This window comes from Chaetodon trifascialis, chromosome 15, assembly GCF_039877785.1.
Source record: "Chaetodon trifascialis isolate fChaTrf1 chromosome 15, fChaTrf1.hap1, whole genome shotgun sequence".
NCBI lineage: Eukaryota > Metazoa > Chordata > Actinopteri > Chaetodontiformes > Chaetodontidae > Chaetodon > Chaetodon trifascialis.
Window position 1 is genome coordinate 20221927 of NC_092070.1, and position 16092 is coordinate 20238018.

The window sequence follows — 16092 nt, forward strand, 5'->3', positions numbered from 1 at the left end:
GCTTGGCTCTCATGTCTGCAGATTTCTAAGAAATGTGGGTATTTTGCCATCCTGCTAGCACAGACACAAATCTGTTTTTCTGCCTCTAACTGCTCTGCCCTCATTTTTCACCTGAAAAACTTAAAAAGTCCAATTCAGGCTACATAGAGACAGAGGTGGGACTGAAAGGGGACAGAAGCACAAGTCCAAACTCAGGTTTTGACCTTTTGTAGCTCTGACCTTCAATTTAAATGCTGCCTTAGAGGCTCGATCATTGTGTCCAAAAAGGCAGGCTAATGTCCAAAACCTCCTTGGCTGGTGACCACAGCAGTATAAAGTTGCATAAAGGCTGCTTAGTGCCTCATTACGACAACAAGCTGTTCTTGTTATAATGACACTTGTTTGTTCTTTCATTCTTTCACACTCATTTTGTTCTCTTTGTTAAAACTTACGAAATTGTTTTCGAACACTAGAATAAGACACGTTGGTGTCATTATAAAGAGTAAAAGGTACAGTTGCAGTCTAAAGAGAGAAGAAGCGAGCAATAACACTGACCTCTGACAAGACAGTCGCACATCGCGTTAGCATGTGCTGTAAAAAACATGCACTGCTCAATGGTTACATGACAGCGGAAAAAAAGTAAAACCTCAAAAGCAGAAGAAATGTAAATATGTAAGCATCAACTAACCTCACAAACACACACACACACACACACACACACACACACACACACACACACACACACACACACACACACACACACACACACACACACACACACACACACACACACACACACACACACACACACACACACACACACTACATAGTGCAAAGCTCTCCTTAGTTACTGAACAAAAAATGTCATTCATTAACAGGAACTGGCCTGTTCGGAACAAACCTGATGGAAAATAGATTATAAAATGATGTATGATTTCATCTGTTCGAAACATTCTGTGTCCCTCCTGCATCTAAACACACTCAATCAGGTGCCATTCTTCAACAGTATTACTACTACTACAGTGTACGACACTGGACGGCTTTGACTGGATCGTTTTCTGAGCAAGCACAACACAAACACAGCAGCAGAACAAGCACAATGACATGATTCCATACACGGCCGGAAAAGCTATTTCTTCTTGTGTCTGACTTCATTAATGAACATCTGCATGACATGATTCAGTCTATACTTTCTTTCCAGTCACAATCCAATCAGTGGTGTAAGGAAACCAAAGACGGCTTACGAATACAGAAAACTAAACATGATGCAGCTTGGGGCAAACGTTTGAGCACTGTTGATGTGGGGGCTTTGGGATCTCCACAGCTGTCCAGCAGCCCTAAAACCCCCACCTTCATGCAACCCCCCCGGCTACCACCCCCGCATTCCCAGAAATCCCAGCAGAGGCTGTAACGGTGGGGCCTTCAGTGGGCAACTTCCTGTGGAGCACAGGAAACAATTTGACATGGGGATTAGACAGCACGTAGAATAACTCGAGCTTACATCTACCGACAGCACCCCTCTCCCTCTCCTGTGCTCCCCTCCAGGACCAAACATCAGCTACTGCAGAGGAGGAGCATCATTCGAAGGTCACGGCACTCAACTGCTGAAGCTTGAGATATGTTGAAAATCGAGCCATTTCTTCTGCTCTGTGTTTCGACACTGCCGTCAACACCTTCGCAATTACCTGTTTATCAAAGTGGATATGAAAGAGTGAGCAGCCCACATCACAAAGGTCAGGCTCGGCCCAGAAAATAAACTGCTAGCTGCACCACAAGGTAAGAGAGGGGGAATTTGCCAAAAAGTCTGAAAAGAAGAAACACGAGTTGAGAGAGGAAGAGAAATATTTCTCTACACGGTACTACCATACTACCCCGATTCCAAAAAAGATAGGACGCTTTGTAAAACATGAAACACAATGTGATCATTTGCTTTTCCTTTTTGACATACACTCATTTGAAAACAGAACAAAGACAATATATTTCATGTTTTACCCCATCAGCTTCATTGATTACTGTAAATATCTGCTTATTCTGAATTTGATGCAGCAACACATTTCAAACAAGTTGGGACAGGAGCAACTAAAGATTGGGAACCATTCCACAGGTAAACAGGCTCATTGGTAACAGGTGATAATCTCGTGATTGGGTATGAAAGGGGCAAGCGAGGATGGAGCGAGGTTCACCACTTCATGACCCCTGGCTTCTGCACATGAGTGAGATACTGTATGGTGTAAAGCCACTGAGGCCCTCAGATACTGATGGTGTTCAGTACTCATCTATCCATCACTAACTGTCACCACTACTAGGCTGTTCATGACCTACTTTCTAAAATTTGTATATATACATACGTTCTCACATTTCTGTTGTGTACAGTAGCTTCAGGTACTCTCTCACCCTTCTGTCACCTTTTCTGTATCTTACAACCTATTAGTAAAGATCTAATGACAAACCAACTTGCTTACATTACTTACAACCCACAACATTTGCATAGTACGTGATAATGACACATCATTTAATAAAGGCATTTTAAGAACACATGACCTTGTGAAACACACTCCTGTTCAAGTTTAGCCAGGTGGAGGTTTATAGGGAATTACATGAGGTCACCAAATTCCATGTACATGCTTAAAAGAGTGATAAAGGTGTATGTTGTCCCGCCCTAACAGGTGAAACAAAACTAACAGGAGAGTCAAGGAGATGTCAGTCCAGCACAGTTTGCACACGCCCACATAGCCTTGAGAAGAGATCTAATCAGCCGCATTAGTGAAAAGACTTGTGTGGCTGTGAGGTTACGTAGCAAGCTTTTTATCAGCACAAAAGCAATTAATTTTAATGCCACTGCAGTCAAGGCTGCTGGGATGTTAGCTACTGTACCTCAGTGCTGCCTCACTACTTGTAAATCTTGTCCATAATGTCTGCCTTGAGCCTGTTCTGTCTTCCACTGTGATTATGTGATGAGTAATAGCTGCAGTTATTGGACAGAGTACAATTTCCAATGACAAAAAAATAGTTCAGGAGTCAGTGGCAGCTGCCGTCAGATCGTTTAAACCGTAGTTATGCGTCAAAACTGCTCACATTGGTCACCCAATTGTAATTATAAGTCGGAGATATTGGGAATTTCTGACAGTGAAAATTCATATTAATTGTCTATAAAATTCAGAAAACAGTCCAAAGGTGACATCTTCAAACTGTTTTGTCCAACTATCAGCCAAAGATATGCGGTTCAGAGCATCAAATCGTCACATTCAAAAATGTACGAGCAAATGTTGATTTTAGCTTAAAAAATGCTGATTTTCATAGCTCATTAATTTCCTGTTGGTTGACTAACGGATTAATCGTTGCAGATCTAGATTCAGTTAATATCGTAAGGAGCTACATGGAGTTTGGTCGTATCTGGTTTCCCTTTTAACAAAAGCACAACATCTGCTATTCCCCGTCTACTAATACAAAAATGCAATTTTTTTTACAATAGAAAACCACAGATTGACTCAAATCAACAGCATATCAGTGGCTTCCACATACTGAAATAAGGTCATGACAAGTGATGAGCATATTGTCTGGAGTGCTTTCGTGACGGTGACACACTTAAATCCACCAAGAACAAGCAGCGCAATGGGTTGATTAGTTTGTGTCTGTCTGGTGGTAGCTGCTGGAGCAATGAGTAATTGATTTCAGTCCAGGGTCTAATCAAAACGGCGAGACGCTAATTAAAGTCAGAAAAGTAGTGTCCTTGCTCTTGGGCTTGGATGACCGCAGTGGAAACAGCGGAGACATGTTCCAGCATACAAAGCGGGTCCTTGTGACCACAAGAACATGCACAGTTGCAAAATTGACCCTTGTGTGGACGTGTCACAGAAATACAGAAAGATTAATCTGATGGATGAAATGCCTGGATGAGTCCAAAAAGCAATTCAAACAGATGACCTCAAGGCAGCTGCTTCTTGTTGATGTCCAGGCTTATATACTGTATACAAATGACGACCATACATCAAGTTTATTAGGCATCCGAACAAGCACCGAGGACAAATAAAACTATCTGAGACGACCTTCGCTAAAATACAGCGGGTCATACTGTAGCACTGAATAATCAGTTTCTCTTTGAAGAAATCCATTTATCTCTCCCTGAAGTCTCTATCCCCTCCCCCACAGTGCACAGGGCTGGCTGCAAGGGCCTCTGGATGAAGCTGGGCTGGTGGGAAAATGGGAATGTGGTGATTAAGACTGGGCCTATATGACCTCCCAGCTAAAAATACGCTGTTTACTCAAGACCACTGCCAAGAAACTCTGGACTAGGCAGAGGGGGAGAGGAAAAAAAGTCATGTTTTGAGAAAGGAGGAGGAGGGGGTGTGTGTGACAGGAAGTCTGAGTTTGTGACTGAAGGAGAGTGTTGATCAGCAAGAAATTTTCTGATAGAGAGTGTAAGGGACTTCTCAGTTGAAATGAAGTCACTCTCATGGTGAAACTTAGCGATGTGGATTAAAACTTTCTATATTTGCTGATGCTGTTTGTGATGGTTGGATGGTTGACAGACAAGCCGACAGACACTCAGACAGGCAATTATCATGGGGCCCACTTCTGAGCTTTGCACGCAAACACCCACATGTTTCATGCACACACACACAAATTCACACACATGACATACATTCTGTAACATTGGTTTCTTTCAGACATTTCAGCCTGGCAGCACCACACCAGAAACTGACCAGCTTTTTGACCGTCAAAAGCCGTCAAAGGTGAAGGGGGACTAATGAGAAAGCAGACAAATGGCGTGAGATGGAGAAGTCTTATGTGTCCACTTTGCTTCTGGTACAGTTTGTACTCTGCTCTGTCCCAGCTTTCAGAAGGAACTTATGAAAAAGTGAGGATGAAAAAATAGTGATGATGTAAGATATATTTGAGTGTGAGAACGGCCGGAGAGAGCAAGTTGCCTGGCACTTTGTGCTGACTGAGAAACAAGGGAGACCTTGCACTCTGCCTGCAGAGATGCTGTATGCCCATCACCCACACCCTAAGCCGCCTGCGGCAGAGAGAGGTCAGTGCCGACATACAGCAAATCTATTACAGCACTGATTGATTTTTACAATCACGTGCAATTTTTTGCATTCTATGTACAAATACATTGGTAATACGCCATTATACTTCTGGGACACCCCTGCAATGGTCCACACTCAGACTTGTGTCTCTACCTGCCACTCTTGTTTTGACAGAAGTGAGCCTCCCTCCCTAACCACATTACGCCTGCAGCATGACAAATCATCTGAGCATTACCATATTGACCTCAGTCTGGTAGGACAAACACAAATCCCACTCAATTTGTCACCATCAAATATGGACCATTATTCAAACAAATAGTTGAGATTGATGCCTCCTTCTGGACACTTCAATTCAATAACTCAATGAAAGTACAAAGTAAACCAGAGCTGCCCTACCTGTAACATGACACTGAAGATAAATGGATATGGCACCATTTACTACATCACAATGCCCTGACTTATCACAGCCTGGCTTGGCTTTCCCTCTATACGGCTGAACTCCTGGGCGTGTTCAGTCATTGGCCAGGTAATGACCGAGCACTACGCTCTCTAATCTCTGCACAAAGTGTGATGATTACAACCAGGCTTTTAACGCACTCCCTTCAAAACCAGTAGTTAATTATGCCATGTGGCCTGAGGCCACCTCCACGATATTGTCAAAGTGACACACACACACACACACACACACACACACACACACACACACACACACACACACACACACACACACACACACACACACACACACACACACACACACACACACACACACACACACACACACACACACACACACACACACGAGCCACACCTCTTCTGGGAGTGCTGCTGAGGTAGGACTGAGTCACCCGGTCCAGTTAGCCTGCCTCCCTGCTCACATCTTCCCTTCCTTCATTCCCTCAAGCCTCAGGAGACAGCATGTCCTGTATGACTGCAGCAAAATGTCTCAGCTCCCGCTTCCTGAGGCAGCTCTCTTCATGTTCAGAGTTGTTGCAGACCCTCGTCTATTCATGTGTGGTGCATGATGGTCGTGCACGTCGAGCTTTGTGACTCATTGCCTGTGAGTCGGCAGATGTACAGTAGAGATTGTGGATGGGGGGAAGAGGGGCGAGGGGGGGTGATAAGGGCATGATGCCAGAGACAGAGAGGAACAGAGCCTGGCTACATCACTGTCTGAGATCACAGCCCTGCACTAATAGTCTGGATCAAGCCTTCCATGAATCACTCCTTTTCATTGGCACTCGCATTCACTTGTCAACCACATGACCATTTGAATTTCATTATTCTCGAGACGCATAGTGCTTCCTTGTAACTGTCAGCTTGAGTGCAAAGCCTTCAAACTCACAGAGTGATTGGATTTGTTGGTCAGAGTCAACCTGACATTACAACTGTGATTGGTGACAACCATCTAGATGGAAGATTGACATACAATTGACCACTGGAGCCCCGAGCAACAGCCGACCTCTGCATGGCAAAACTCAAACAGTCAGAACTATCCATAAGCAATCAAAAGCACTGCTGCGGCTTGGAAATGTCAGATCAATCTGCGTGTGAATCTGCACCACTCGTATGTGCACACATGTGAGCATATGAGGTTGGGCACATGAGGAGAGCCCCACGCGGTAACATACACTGCAGATGAGGTGAAAAATCAAGTGACTGGCCTTTTCTTACACACGTGCCTGCATGGGAAGAAACACCAAAATCCCCAGCACTCAGAGGAAGCATAACAGTAAAATAAGGAACTATTACTTCCTAAAATGTAGGTTAAAAAAAAAAAAAATCTCTTTCTCTCTCTCCTTACCCATTTGTTCCATTGGCCGTGCGAGTTGGTTGAGAAACAGTCACTTCAGCTGGACTCTGTCAACAGAGGAGAGAGAATAGGGTAAATAAATGATAATATAACACAAACAGCAGTCTGTCCTTAGAACTAGTCCACAGGTTGGAGTGATCCCTCAATAGTTTGCCTTCAGTGGCCATGTTACAGTAGAGCATGCAGCCGTTCCTGGCAGTCGCAGCACATAGCTGCTCTGTTCCTGTAATGCTTGGCTTTCACTTGCAAGGGGTGAGCTGGTGGAGAGAAATATGGCATGCAAAACAGGCTCATTTAATATAGGAGTGGGGAACAGAGGAATCTTTTGTGTAATAACTGCATGCACCCCAACCAGCAAATCCCGAAATGCGCTCAGTCATTTCACTGAGAAGGTTGTTAACCTAAAAATAACCCTGGTCTTTGAGATTGCACTCATAACAGGAACAGTTGCCTTCATATTTTCTACCCGCAATGTTTATAGTGTCACAAGTTGGTGATAAAATGCTGTTAGCTTGATGAAAATAAGTGAGAAAGACAAAGAAACCCCTGGGGGGATTGCATAAAAACAGCTTGTTCTGTAACAAAATGATGGCGTGCTTGTGTTGATTATCTGATGAACACAGCTACAAATCTTAAACAAATTACTGGCACAATTATTATAAATTAGTTATCTCGACTGCAAGCCAGTTATTCATATCCAATCGCAGTCCCTCTTTCTTGGAAATCATTTTTGCATGGAAACTGGGGTTAGTGCTTCTGCTGACTGCAAATGGGGCTGCCACTGGCAGACACGTAAAATCAAATTTCATGGGTGGAACAATGAACTTTTTATTCCAGGACTTCCCTGTTAAGCAGAAGATGGGAAAGGATGTTTCCTTTCACAGTGCTTGGGCCTCTAGATTCCCGACCTGACCTTGGAAAACCCCATCAGACATCAGAGCTTGCCTGTGTGCAATTTGGACCGCTTCCCTGGTGTGCAGGGCAGCACTGTGTGTCCCCGTGGCCTGACTTGTTGTCTCTGTGAGCCACAGCCTTGAGCCAGCTCCTGTGGCTGCCCCAGCCCAGCTCTGGGGTGTTGGCCTACCTGAAACACTATCCAGGTCAGCTCTGGGCCCCTCACAGTTCACACACCACACTCTACTACTGGGCAAACTAGCCTAAGTATAACCCTTGCAATGCAAAAATGCCTACTGCTTCATTTTGGATGGCTCAGAAATAACAAAGAAAACATGAACTGTAAATTTATAGGCTCGTATGGAGTCTGTGTTATATTTATAAGGCAGATGGACTCTGAGGCAAATGAGGAAAAGATGAGGGTTTGGATAATGAGACCTGATTAATGTTTAACTCAGGAGAGGTACTGTAAAAGTCAAACCAGACTGGCAAGAATAACTGAACAGTGTCAGAAAGCAGCATGTGAATGGAAGAGTGTGTGCACGGTAATTTCCAACCCCTGTCAGTAAACCATAAATGATTTAACCAATTCAGACACACAGTCATGACTGAAAACGACAAATCAATACTAATCACATCAACCGACAGCATGGCTATAATTCCATGATATAAACTAATCAGAGGATCAATAAACTAATGGGTCAGGTAGATCAAGTTAGAAAATTCTGAGCGATTCCCCGCAAAACGTGACAATTTACAGAAAAATAGCTTTCCAATAGAGTTAATGGGCTGTGGGATGAGGAACAAGGATAGCGTGCGATGCAGAACCCTGGCAAAAGCTCTCCCTTTGGACGGGCAGGGGATGAATCACTCCAGACTGGAGCTGAGCACGGAGGGAAAGAGGGAAAGATGCCGTGATGTGTTCGTTCCGTGGCTGACTTCCGCTCTCGCTCACCGCCCCCCCCTTCCCCTCGTCTACTCTCGCTCTCTCTCCCTTCAGCTCTCCTGGGAGGCTGAGTAACCAGGAGGAAATGCTTGGGCTCAGCCAGTGTCGGCCTGAAGACCAGATGTGTGGCCTGGAGGTGGTGAGGCAGAGACGCAACGGAAACCAAATATAAACCAGCATACCGTGACACCTCTGAAGACAGAGGGCAGTAGTGACGGTTGATGGGACCCGCTCTCAGCAAAGCCGGACTGTGCCCATTTGTTCCGAGTAACAGGATGCACTGCGGTGCTGCAGCCCACACTTACAACTGTGCAGGCCCAAACACTCCGTGGCAGCAGTTTCCTGGTAAACGTGACTTCACGTTACATAAAAACTGAATAAAGTTTCAGTGGAATCATGGAAAGAAGAGAGAATGACGGATGTCCTGTCCTAAAATTAGTGCCTTGCTGTCCCAACACTGGAGGCATTCAGCTCAGTGTGACTGTTTGGGCAGCTGTTGGGGAGCAGTTTCTTTGAATGAGGACTGTAAACATGCAGGGAAAGGGTTCTGACATGGCCCTGTGCTCTTAAAGGCCAAACCTACACAAGCGTCAGCACTGACTCATGATTCCAACCTCGGTGAGAAGAGTCCTGGCAAGGAACAGTGTGTCGCCTATGGCTTTGGTGCTGTGGATGCTACACGTCGTGGCATCCTCTGGCAGCATGTCGGAAAACAAGGCAGGAGATCGTGGTGGAGGTTTTGGATGCCTTGAGCAAGGGAGACTCCACCAGACCTGTGGGTTACTGTGGTCACCCCTGGCAGGAGCTGGACAGAGGTCTACTAAATGGAGTATTTCAGTGTTACGAAGCCCGAAAGACACACTCACATACACTCAGGGAGGTCTGACCTGCTGTCTGAAAATGTGGCTTGTCAAGCCCTGGACGAAATGGAGCTCTCTGGGTAAATGATGGAACGTAGCCCTGAGGGGCTTTCCCTGGGAATCATTGTGGGCCATCTTCAACCCTCCACCCCACCCCCTCCTTTGACACCATGGAAAGCCAAACAGTACCAGTTAGATGTGTATATTCTGAGAGGAGGGGCCCTGGGGAGCATAACGAATTTCACTGGCTAAGAGTAGGTCAGCTGATGATATTGGCTTAGAGTGGTTCAGCTGTGGTCTTAATTATTGGCTCAGTGTGAACTATTGACACAGACTTCCAATAGCTAACGCAAACCAGTGACACAGATCAAGAGGAAACAGGATTTGTGGAAGTGGATTGATTATCTGCAAGCATTTGGTATAAGGAATCAATAAGAGAACACTTACGTGGATTTATTATAACACAAGATGCTTTTTTAGGCCAAAGGTGCAGTTTAATGCCTTTGGTTATTAGATAAAGCACTTCATTTACATCAGTCATTACAGTGGTTCGTCTCATTAAGAACTACTCTGAACAGGCCTAACCACACGATTGAGACAGAAAGTTCCTCGAAGGGAGATATATCATTCAGATTAATACCGGCATACTCTTGTTTTCATGGCTCAACTCAATGCACATTTATGAATATTTATAAGCGAGAAATCAACATTACCAAGACTTGAATCAGTGATGTAACACCACAGTAGAGAGAGGAGCTCTACAGACAGAGAAGCACGATGAGACACACAGTAGTTAGTATTACACTGCCACACATAAGCTTACATAAAAAAAATAAATGGAAGCTGCTATTCTTGTGCAAAAATTACATCACATGAGTATGCTTGAGCTGAGCATAAAATGCAGCAGTGTGCAATGTGATTTATCTCTGAGAGAGACTACGGATTAGGGTTGCAACAGTACGAGATTTTCATGGTACGATGACCATCTCAGAAAATATCTCGGTTTCATGGTAACATGGTATTGGGTCATTTTTATTATTATTATCAGTTCCAATGATCTTTGAAAGAATGAAAACAGAAGAAACATTTTCCTTTAATGATACTTATCCGCAAGAATTCAATACCATAGATCTGCAAATATACATCACACTATGGTATACTGTGAAACCTATATCACTACAACCCTTCTAAAGATAGGCCAGAACCCAATACCTCAATCAAGGTCATCATCTCATAGAGTCACGATCTTCTCCAAACAACATATCTACAAGTCAATAAATCAACGTGAAACCAAAGCCATCCATAGGAGCACAATTCTGCAGAGGGGGCAAAGGCTGCATTTCAATGTGGGATCCAGGAAAGTTTTGTTTTAAAAGGCCATCAGGCGTCTCCATTGGGACATGTTACTATGAACTTTTATTGATCGTGAATATGGAGCAGAGCAGGGCTCCTTTGACCACCAATGGCCAGACAGATGGTACATTATGACCAAGAAAGGGATGTTTGCCAAGAAGAAGAGTGCTACACACCAACACCTCTCTGGATGCCCCTGAGCAGCAGATGTTGCTCTTATCTGGTGGCTGCTGGTACTGTTAGACTTCTGTTGAGGCAATAACTGTGTAAAACTTATCTGTTCCCAACGTTTTCATGCAAATCGCTGTGGTGTCGCACTGGTTGGTTGCAACCAGACAAAGGGGCCAATAAATAGCTTAGCAGGCTATGCAATAGTGGCTGCAGGTGGCATTACTTTCATCTCCAAAGCCATGCTGTTCATGTCTTTGCAGTACAGACTGTCTAGGCCTAGAATACCAAATGTACAAGGGATGCAACTACCAATGATTTTCATGATTAACTGTTCAGCCTATAAAATTGTGAAAAATTTCCCAGAGCCCAAAGTGGCGTCTTCAAAGCGCTTCTTTTATTCAACCGCACAGTCCAAAACCCAAAGACTCTTCATCATAAATGACAAAGAAAAGCAGCAAATGCTCTACATTCTTGCTGGAAAATGACTGGAATGATGAATCGATTATCAAATGGTAGCAGCTCTAAATAATACATCACGAAAATTAAGCTTGCACTGGAGCCAAAGGCTGAAAATTTATGAGAACATTTTCCTTAAAAAGAGCCAGTCTGTGCGAGGAAAAGAGCACAACTCCGATGAATATTAAAGGGTGGATTTTTCTAAGAGACTGTACATAAAGAGCTGTACATTGGGTCATACAGATAGAGCCTACCTCAATTCAAGGCAACAATGCCCCCTCACAAGTGGGTGGACAATGCTGAACTCTCTGTGCCTGATCAGATGACTAACATTACAGAGAAGACAAGGCCGCAGTCTTATTTGCAATTGAGCGGACGGAGGCCAAACACACAGGATCAGTTCAACACACTGGCTTTTACAGCTTGCATCAGAGTGTGTGTATGTGTGTGCATCAGAGAGTGTGTGTGTGTAAGGGTGGGGGTGGTGGTGGGGTTGCTCAATGTTGCCCAAGCCTTCGAAACCGTGCAAACCTGAACGTCAAACTGGCCAGCAGCAACACATTCTGTATCCAGCATCTGTTATAGAGGCTTGCACTGAACAAGTTGATGGTTCCCACTGAGTTAACAGCTCACACGTGAACGCTGCAGCTCGCAACTTCAAAGTACTGTATGGGTTATCTTATGAGCACAGGTTGCATGTCTTTTCATACCCTGAAAGACCAATCCGTATTTGCTTTTCAAATATAATACTTCTCATATCAGGAACTAGATCCACAGCTGTTTGCGCAAAATTGAAAGCATGCTCCTGCGTTTTATGAAATGTTCAAGGTGTAATGTGAAAGAAGTGGAGGACGGCTTTTATAATGTATTATACTGAATAAACTTCTGCTGTGTGTAGGCTATATTCATGCACGTGAGTTAGTGTCTGGTGCAGGTGGAGAGTTTTACCCGTCCATTGAGAGTCAAGTCCTCCTTGTTGCGCAATTCAAAAGACTCTTCCTCCTCTTTCTCCCCATAGTCCCGTCCGAGCAAACTGAAGCCCTGCCTGCAGCACAGAAACCAGCAAACTCCTTGCAAAGGCATTCAAATGAGGTTAAGTGTGTCGTCTTCTGCTACCCAGGTCGGTGAATTCAACACTCACGGTGTTGCCTCGGCCGCAAGTAACTCCCAACAGCTGCGTGAGAGCATACAGGACACCTTCTCCATAGATATCCAGCGAGGAGGATGAAGGGTAGCATAAGCGAAATCCCTCCTTTCTGTCAAAGAACATGTAAAATGTCTACTAACTGCTCATGACAGCAGTCATACTCCAACAAAACCGGCAGAGAGCTGGTTCAAGGAAAATCCTCCCCTCTTCCAGGACTCCAGTTGACTTGCTCACGCCACCTTGCTTGTCCCTGTTTGAGCAACTTCACACGATCAAAGGACAACAAAAACAAATTTAGTTTCCAAAGCTGCCACTGAGGGTTAAAAAGACACCGAGCTGAACGCGCTCGGCAGGCGCGACACTGTGGCTGTCAGCGTTTTCTGAACACATTTGGTGAGTAACGTGAAAGTGCACCTCTGTAAAGACGCGACTGTCTGACTTATGAGTTTGAACAAAAGCGTGCTGCAGCTGGGACAGGATAGTGTGGGAGGAGCGGCCACGCCCACAGAGCTCACGTCTAAAGTGTGATTGGGTGAAGGCAGACACTCCCCGGAATGTCACGCCCACTGCGCACGCCCCTTCACGCTGACAAAGCATCATAGGTCTTCTAGTAGATAATCATCAAATAATTCAAAACACCATGATGTTTGGGCAATACTGTTTGTAGTACTCATTAGTAAGGGTATTTTTGTAATCACCCTGTCATATCTGTATTCTTCACACAGGGAGTTACACTCATAGTGAGTGGAAATAGACATAAATTATACTTTAAATCTCCTGCTTTGTCTGAATATGCTCTAACCTAATTAACCAATAGATATAGATTTGACAAATCACACATCTGAATAAACGATATGCATACAGAAACATGTTTCAACTCAAAGATAAGGAGCATAGAAAATAGCATGATAGCTATAGAAGCATAAGTAGAAAATAGCATAGGATGGAAAAAGTTGCTCAAAAATGAGTTTATAGTTACTTTACTGCACTGTTTTTAAAATCACTGTCTCAGATGGAATCACCAGTGATGGAAGATTTACCTCATTTACCTCAAGTTTGAGCAAAAGTACAGAGGTATTATCACACTGTACTCAAAGTATCAAGAGTAAAAGTACTCATTATGCAGAATGTCCCCCGTCAGTGTTTTTTTTATCACTATGTTATTGGGTGACTATTGGTGACACAGTTAAGTAAAGTTTAATTTGGTTAATGCTATATATTAAAGAAGACATCATATTTATGAATTGACCGTATGTTTATATGTAAAGTCTTGTAGAACTTATGGGTCCTCGCTGCTGTGATTGTGCCGTTATATTTGCTTAGTCGACCTTTAAAGTGTCACAGCTTATGTGCTTTGCTTACTTTTTCCTACCAAACTGAAAGCGATCTTCATCAGTAGCAAGTGAACATTAGAGCATGACTGGCTGATTTTAAAAATACTCCATTTCAAGGGGAGATCAGATTTGAGTGTGTCATGAGATCACTAATCACCTTCAGTATTTGATTACAGCACATCACGCACTCTCTTTATTTTTTCTGTATATCTTATTCTTTCTCTTACTTTACTCTCTTTTTCTTACTGTACACACACACACACACACACACACACACACACACACACACACACACACACACACACACACACACACACACACACACACACACACACTCCTCCCCCACTCTTCCCTCTTCCACTTTGCTGAACAGTCTACAAAGATACAGCAGTAGGAGGTAGGAGGACTGGTGCTAAATCCAGACACGTGATATATCCAGCCCCCTCGGCGCTCATGCCTATTTCTCCCTTAATATCCCTTCATTTCCCCTTCTCTGCTCTGTGCAAACTCCCCCCACACATCTCAGTCAGCTGGCTTTAACTCATTCCTCACCAAGAAGAGCTCTTAGCTGCTGGTCTACCCTCTTTAGCTTGATGGATATACTCCTTTGATTCAGTTATCCCCCACAACGCACACACAAACTAGATGCAGTTTTTGCAGTGTGCATGCATAAGCACACTGACCCTTCACATACTTTTAACCCTTGTGCCTACTGGTTCCCTGAGGGCTTTGTAAATCAATAATGAGGCCCATGGATGCACCTTTTCAGCTGGGGTGTACTCAGCATTATGGACAGTAATCCTGACCACCCCTCACCCCGTCTCAGACACGTTCAAGTAACACACACAAACAAACTGCCCCACATTTCGACCCTCAGTGCTTACAGGAAAGGAGAGATGGCTATTTGCGCAACACAGCAGAATTGACTTCATTTCAATTTCCTGTCCTTTTAACATGCAAGTGCACATTACAAAAGAAGGTATCGTATGCAAGAGAGAATATTTCCTCAACTCTTTTCTTGAAAGTACAGCAGCCCTGCCCACTCTGCTCTCCCTGTGTCTGTATCCACTCTGCAGTATCTCTCTCCAGGCCTGTCCTCCCCCATATCCCAAAACAATACGCTGGGGGCCCCTGCTCCCACAGACCTGGAGGAACATGTGTTTTATTTTTAGAGCTCGCTCCCTCAGCCCACGCCAGTAAAGTGAAAAAAGAGAAAAGCCCTCCCTCCATGTACGGTTTCTGAAAGAGCAGAAGTCAGTGCAAAAAAGCATAAGTATGTCAGCATAATGTTCAAATACTGTATCAGTAAGCCATTAAACATTTTCTGCGACTGCTCTTTTATCATCTGGCAACAAAAGAAACAACCAGAGAAACTACAATGATACTCTCCGAGTTTCTCTCATAACCCCCTCCACACACCTTTTCAGTCTCTTTCACTGTCTTCCTCTGCCCTCTCCTCTGTCACTCGCTTCCCCTCTTTCCCAGAAAATGACACATGATTCTCCATTAACACACACACACACACACACACACACACACACACACACACACACACACACACACACACACACACACACACACACACACACACACTGCGATTCGCACGAGATAACCCGATACAGTGTGTCAGGTTGAGGCACCAGATCAGGAGAAGGGCAGATGATTTGGTTGTGCTCCCAGTATGAACACAGGCCAGGCTGGCTTGCCTGAAGCAAGAGGAGAGGGAAGTGTGAATCTGGAGTAGAGGAGTAGTTATTGAAGGCTCATAGTATGTTGGGATGTTGATGCTGGATGTGGTGGAGCTCAGAAATTTGCTCAAATATCTCAGACAACAAGAAAAATGTGACTCTGCGTGAAACCACAACAGTGGGGTTAAGATTATGTTTCCTGCAAATCAAATAAATTGTCATCACTCTGTTGCTTTTGATCTTAACTGTGGTGTTAATTAAACTTTGCTCTTCATCTTCTCCTTTTTGATTTCTGCATGCTACCACCCACTTTCTGCCCACCGCTCCCCACAACACCGTTTGTTGAAGTTGGCGTGTGGGGTTTCCAGAGGAGACATAGACACAAGTCACACATGTCAAGTTGATTGGAGACAGAGCA

General features: G+C 44.2%; 1 protein-coding gene across 2 annotated transcripts in view; it reads right to left on the reverse strand.

The window, feature by feature from the left end:
• The window catches only part of plekhh3 (pleckstrin homology, MyTH4 and FERM domain containing H3), a 31912-nt gene extending 18819 nt beyond the window's left edge, over nt 1–13093 (reverse strand). Inside the window, exons 1-2 of one of the 2 annotated variants that reach the window (XM_070982053.1) lie at nt 12454–13093; nt 6817–6872 (exon numbers count right to left, since the gene is read on the reverse strand). In XM_070982053.1, the coding sequence (XP_070838154.1) occupies nt 6817–6872; nt 12454–12588 (191 nt within the window). In that variant the 5' untranslated portion in view covers nt 12589–13093. The remainder of the gene's footprint in view (nt 1–6816; nt 6873–12453) is intronic. The other variant, XM_070982052.1, reaches the window with a different exon arrangement.
• Nucleotides 13094–16092: the final 2999 nt, after the last annotated feature.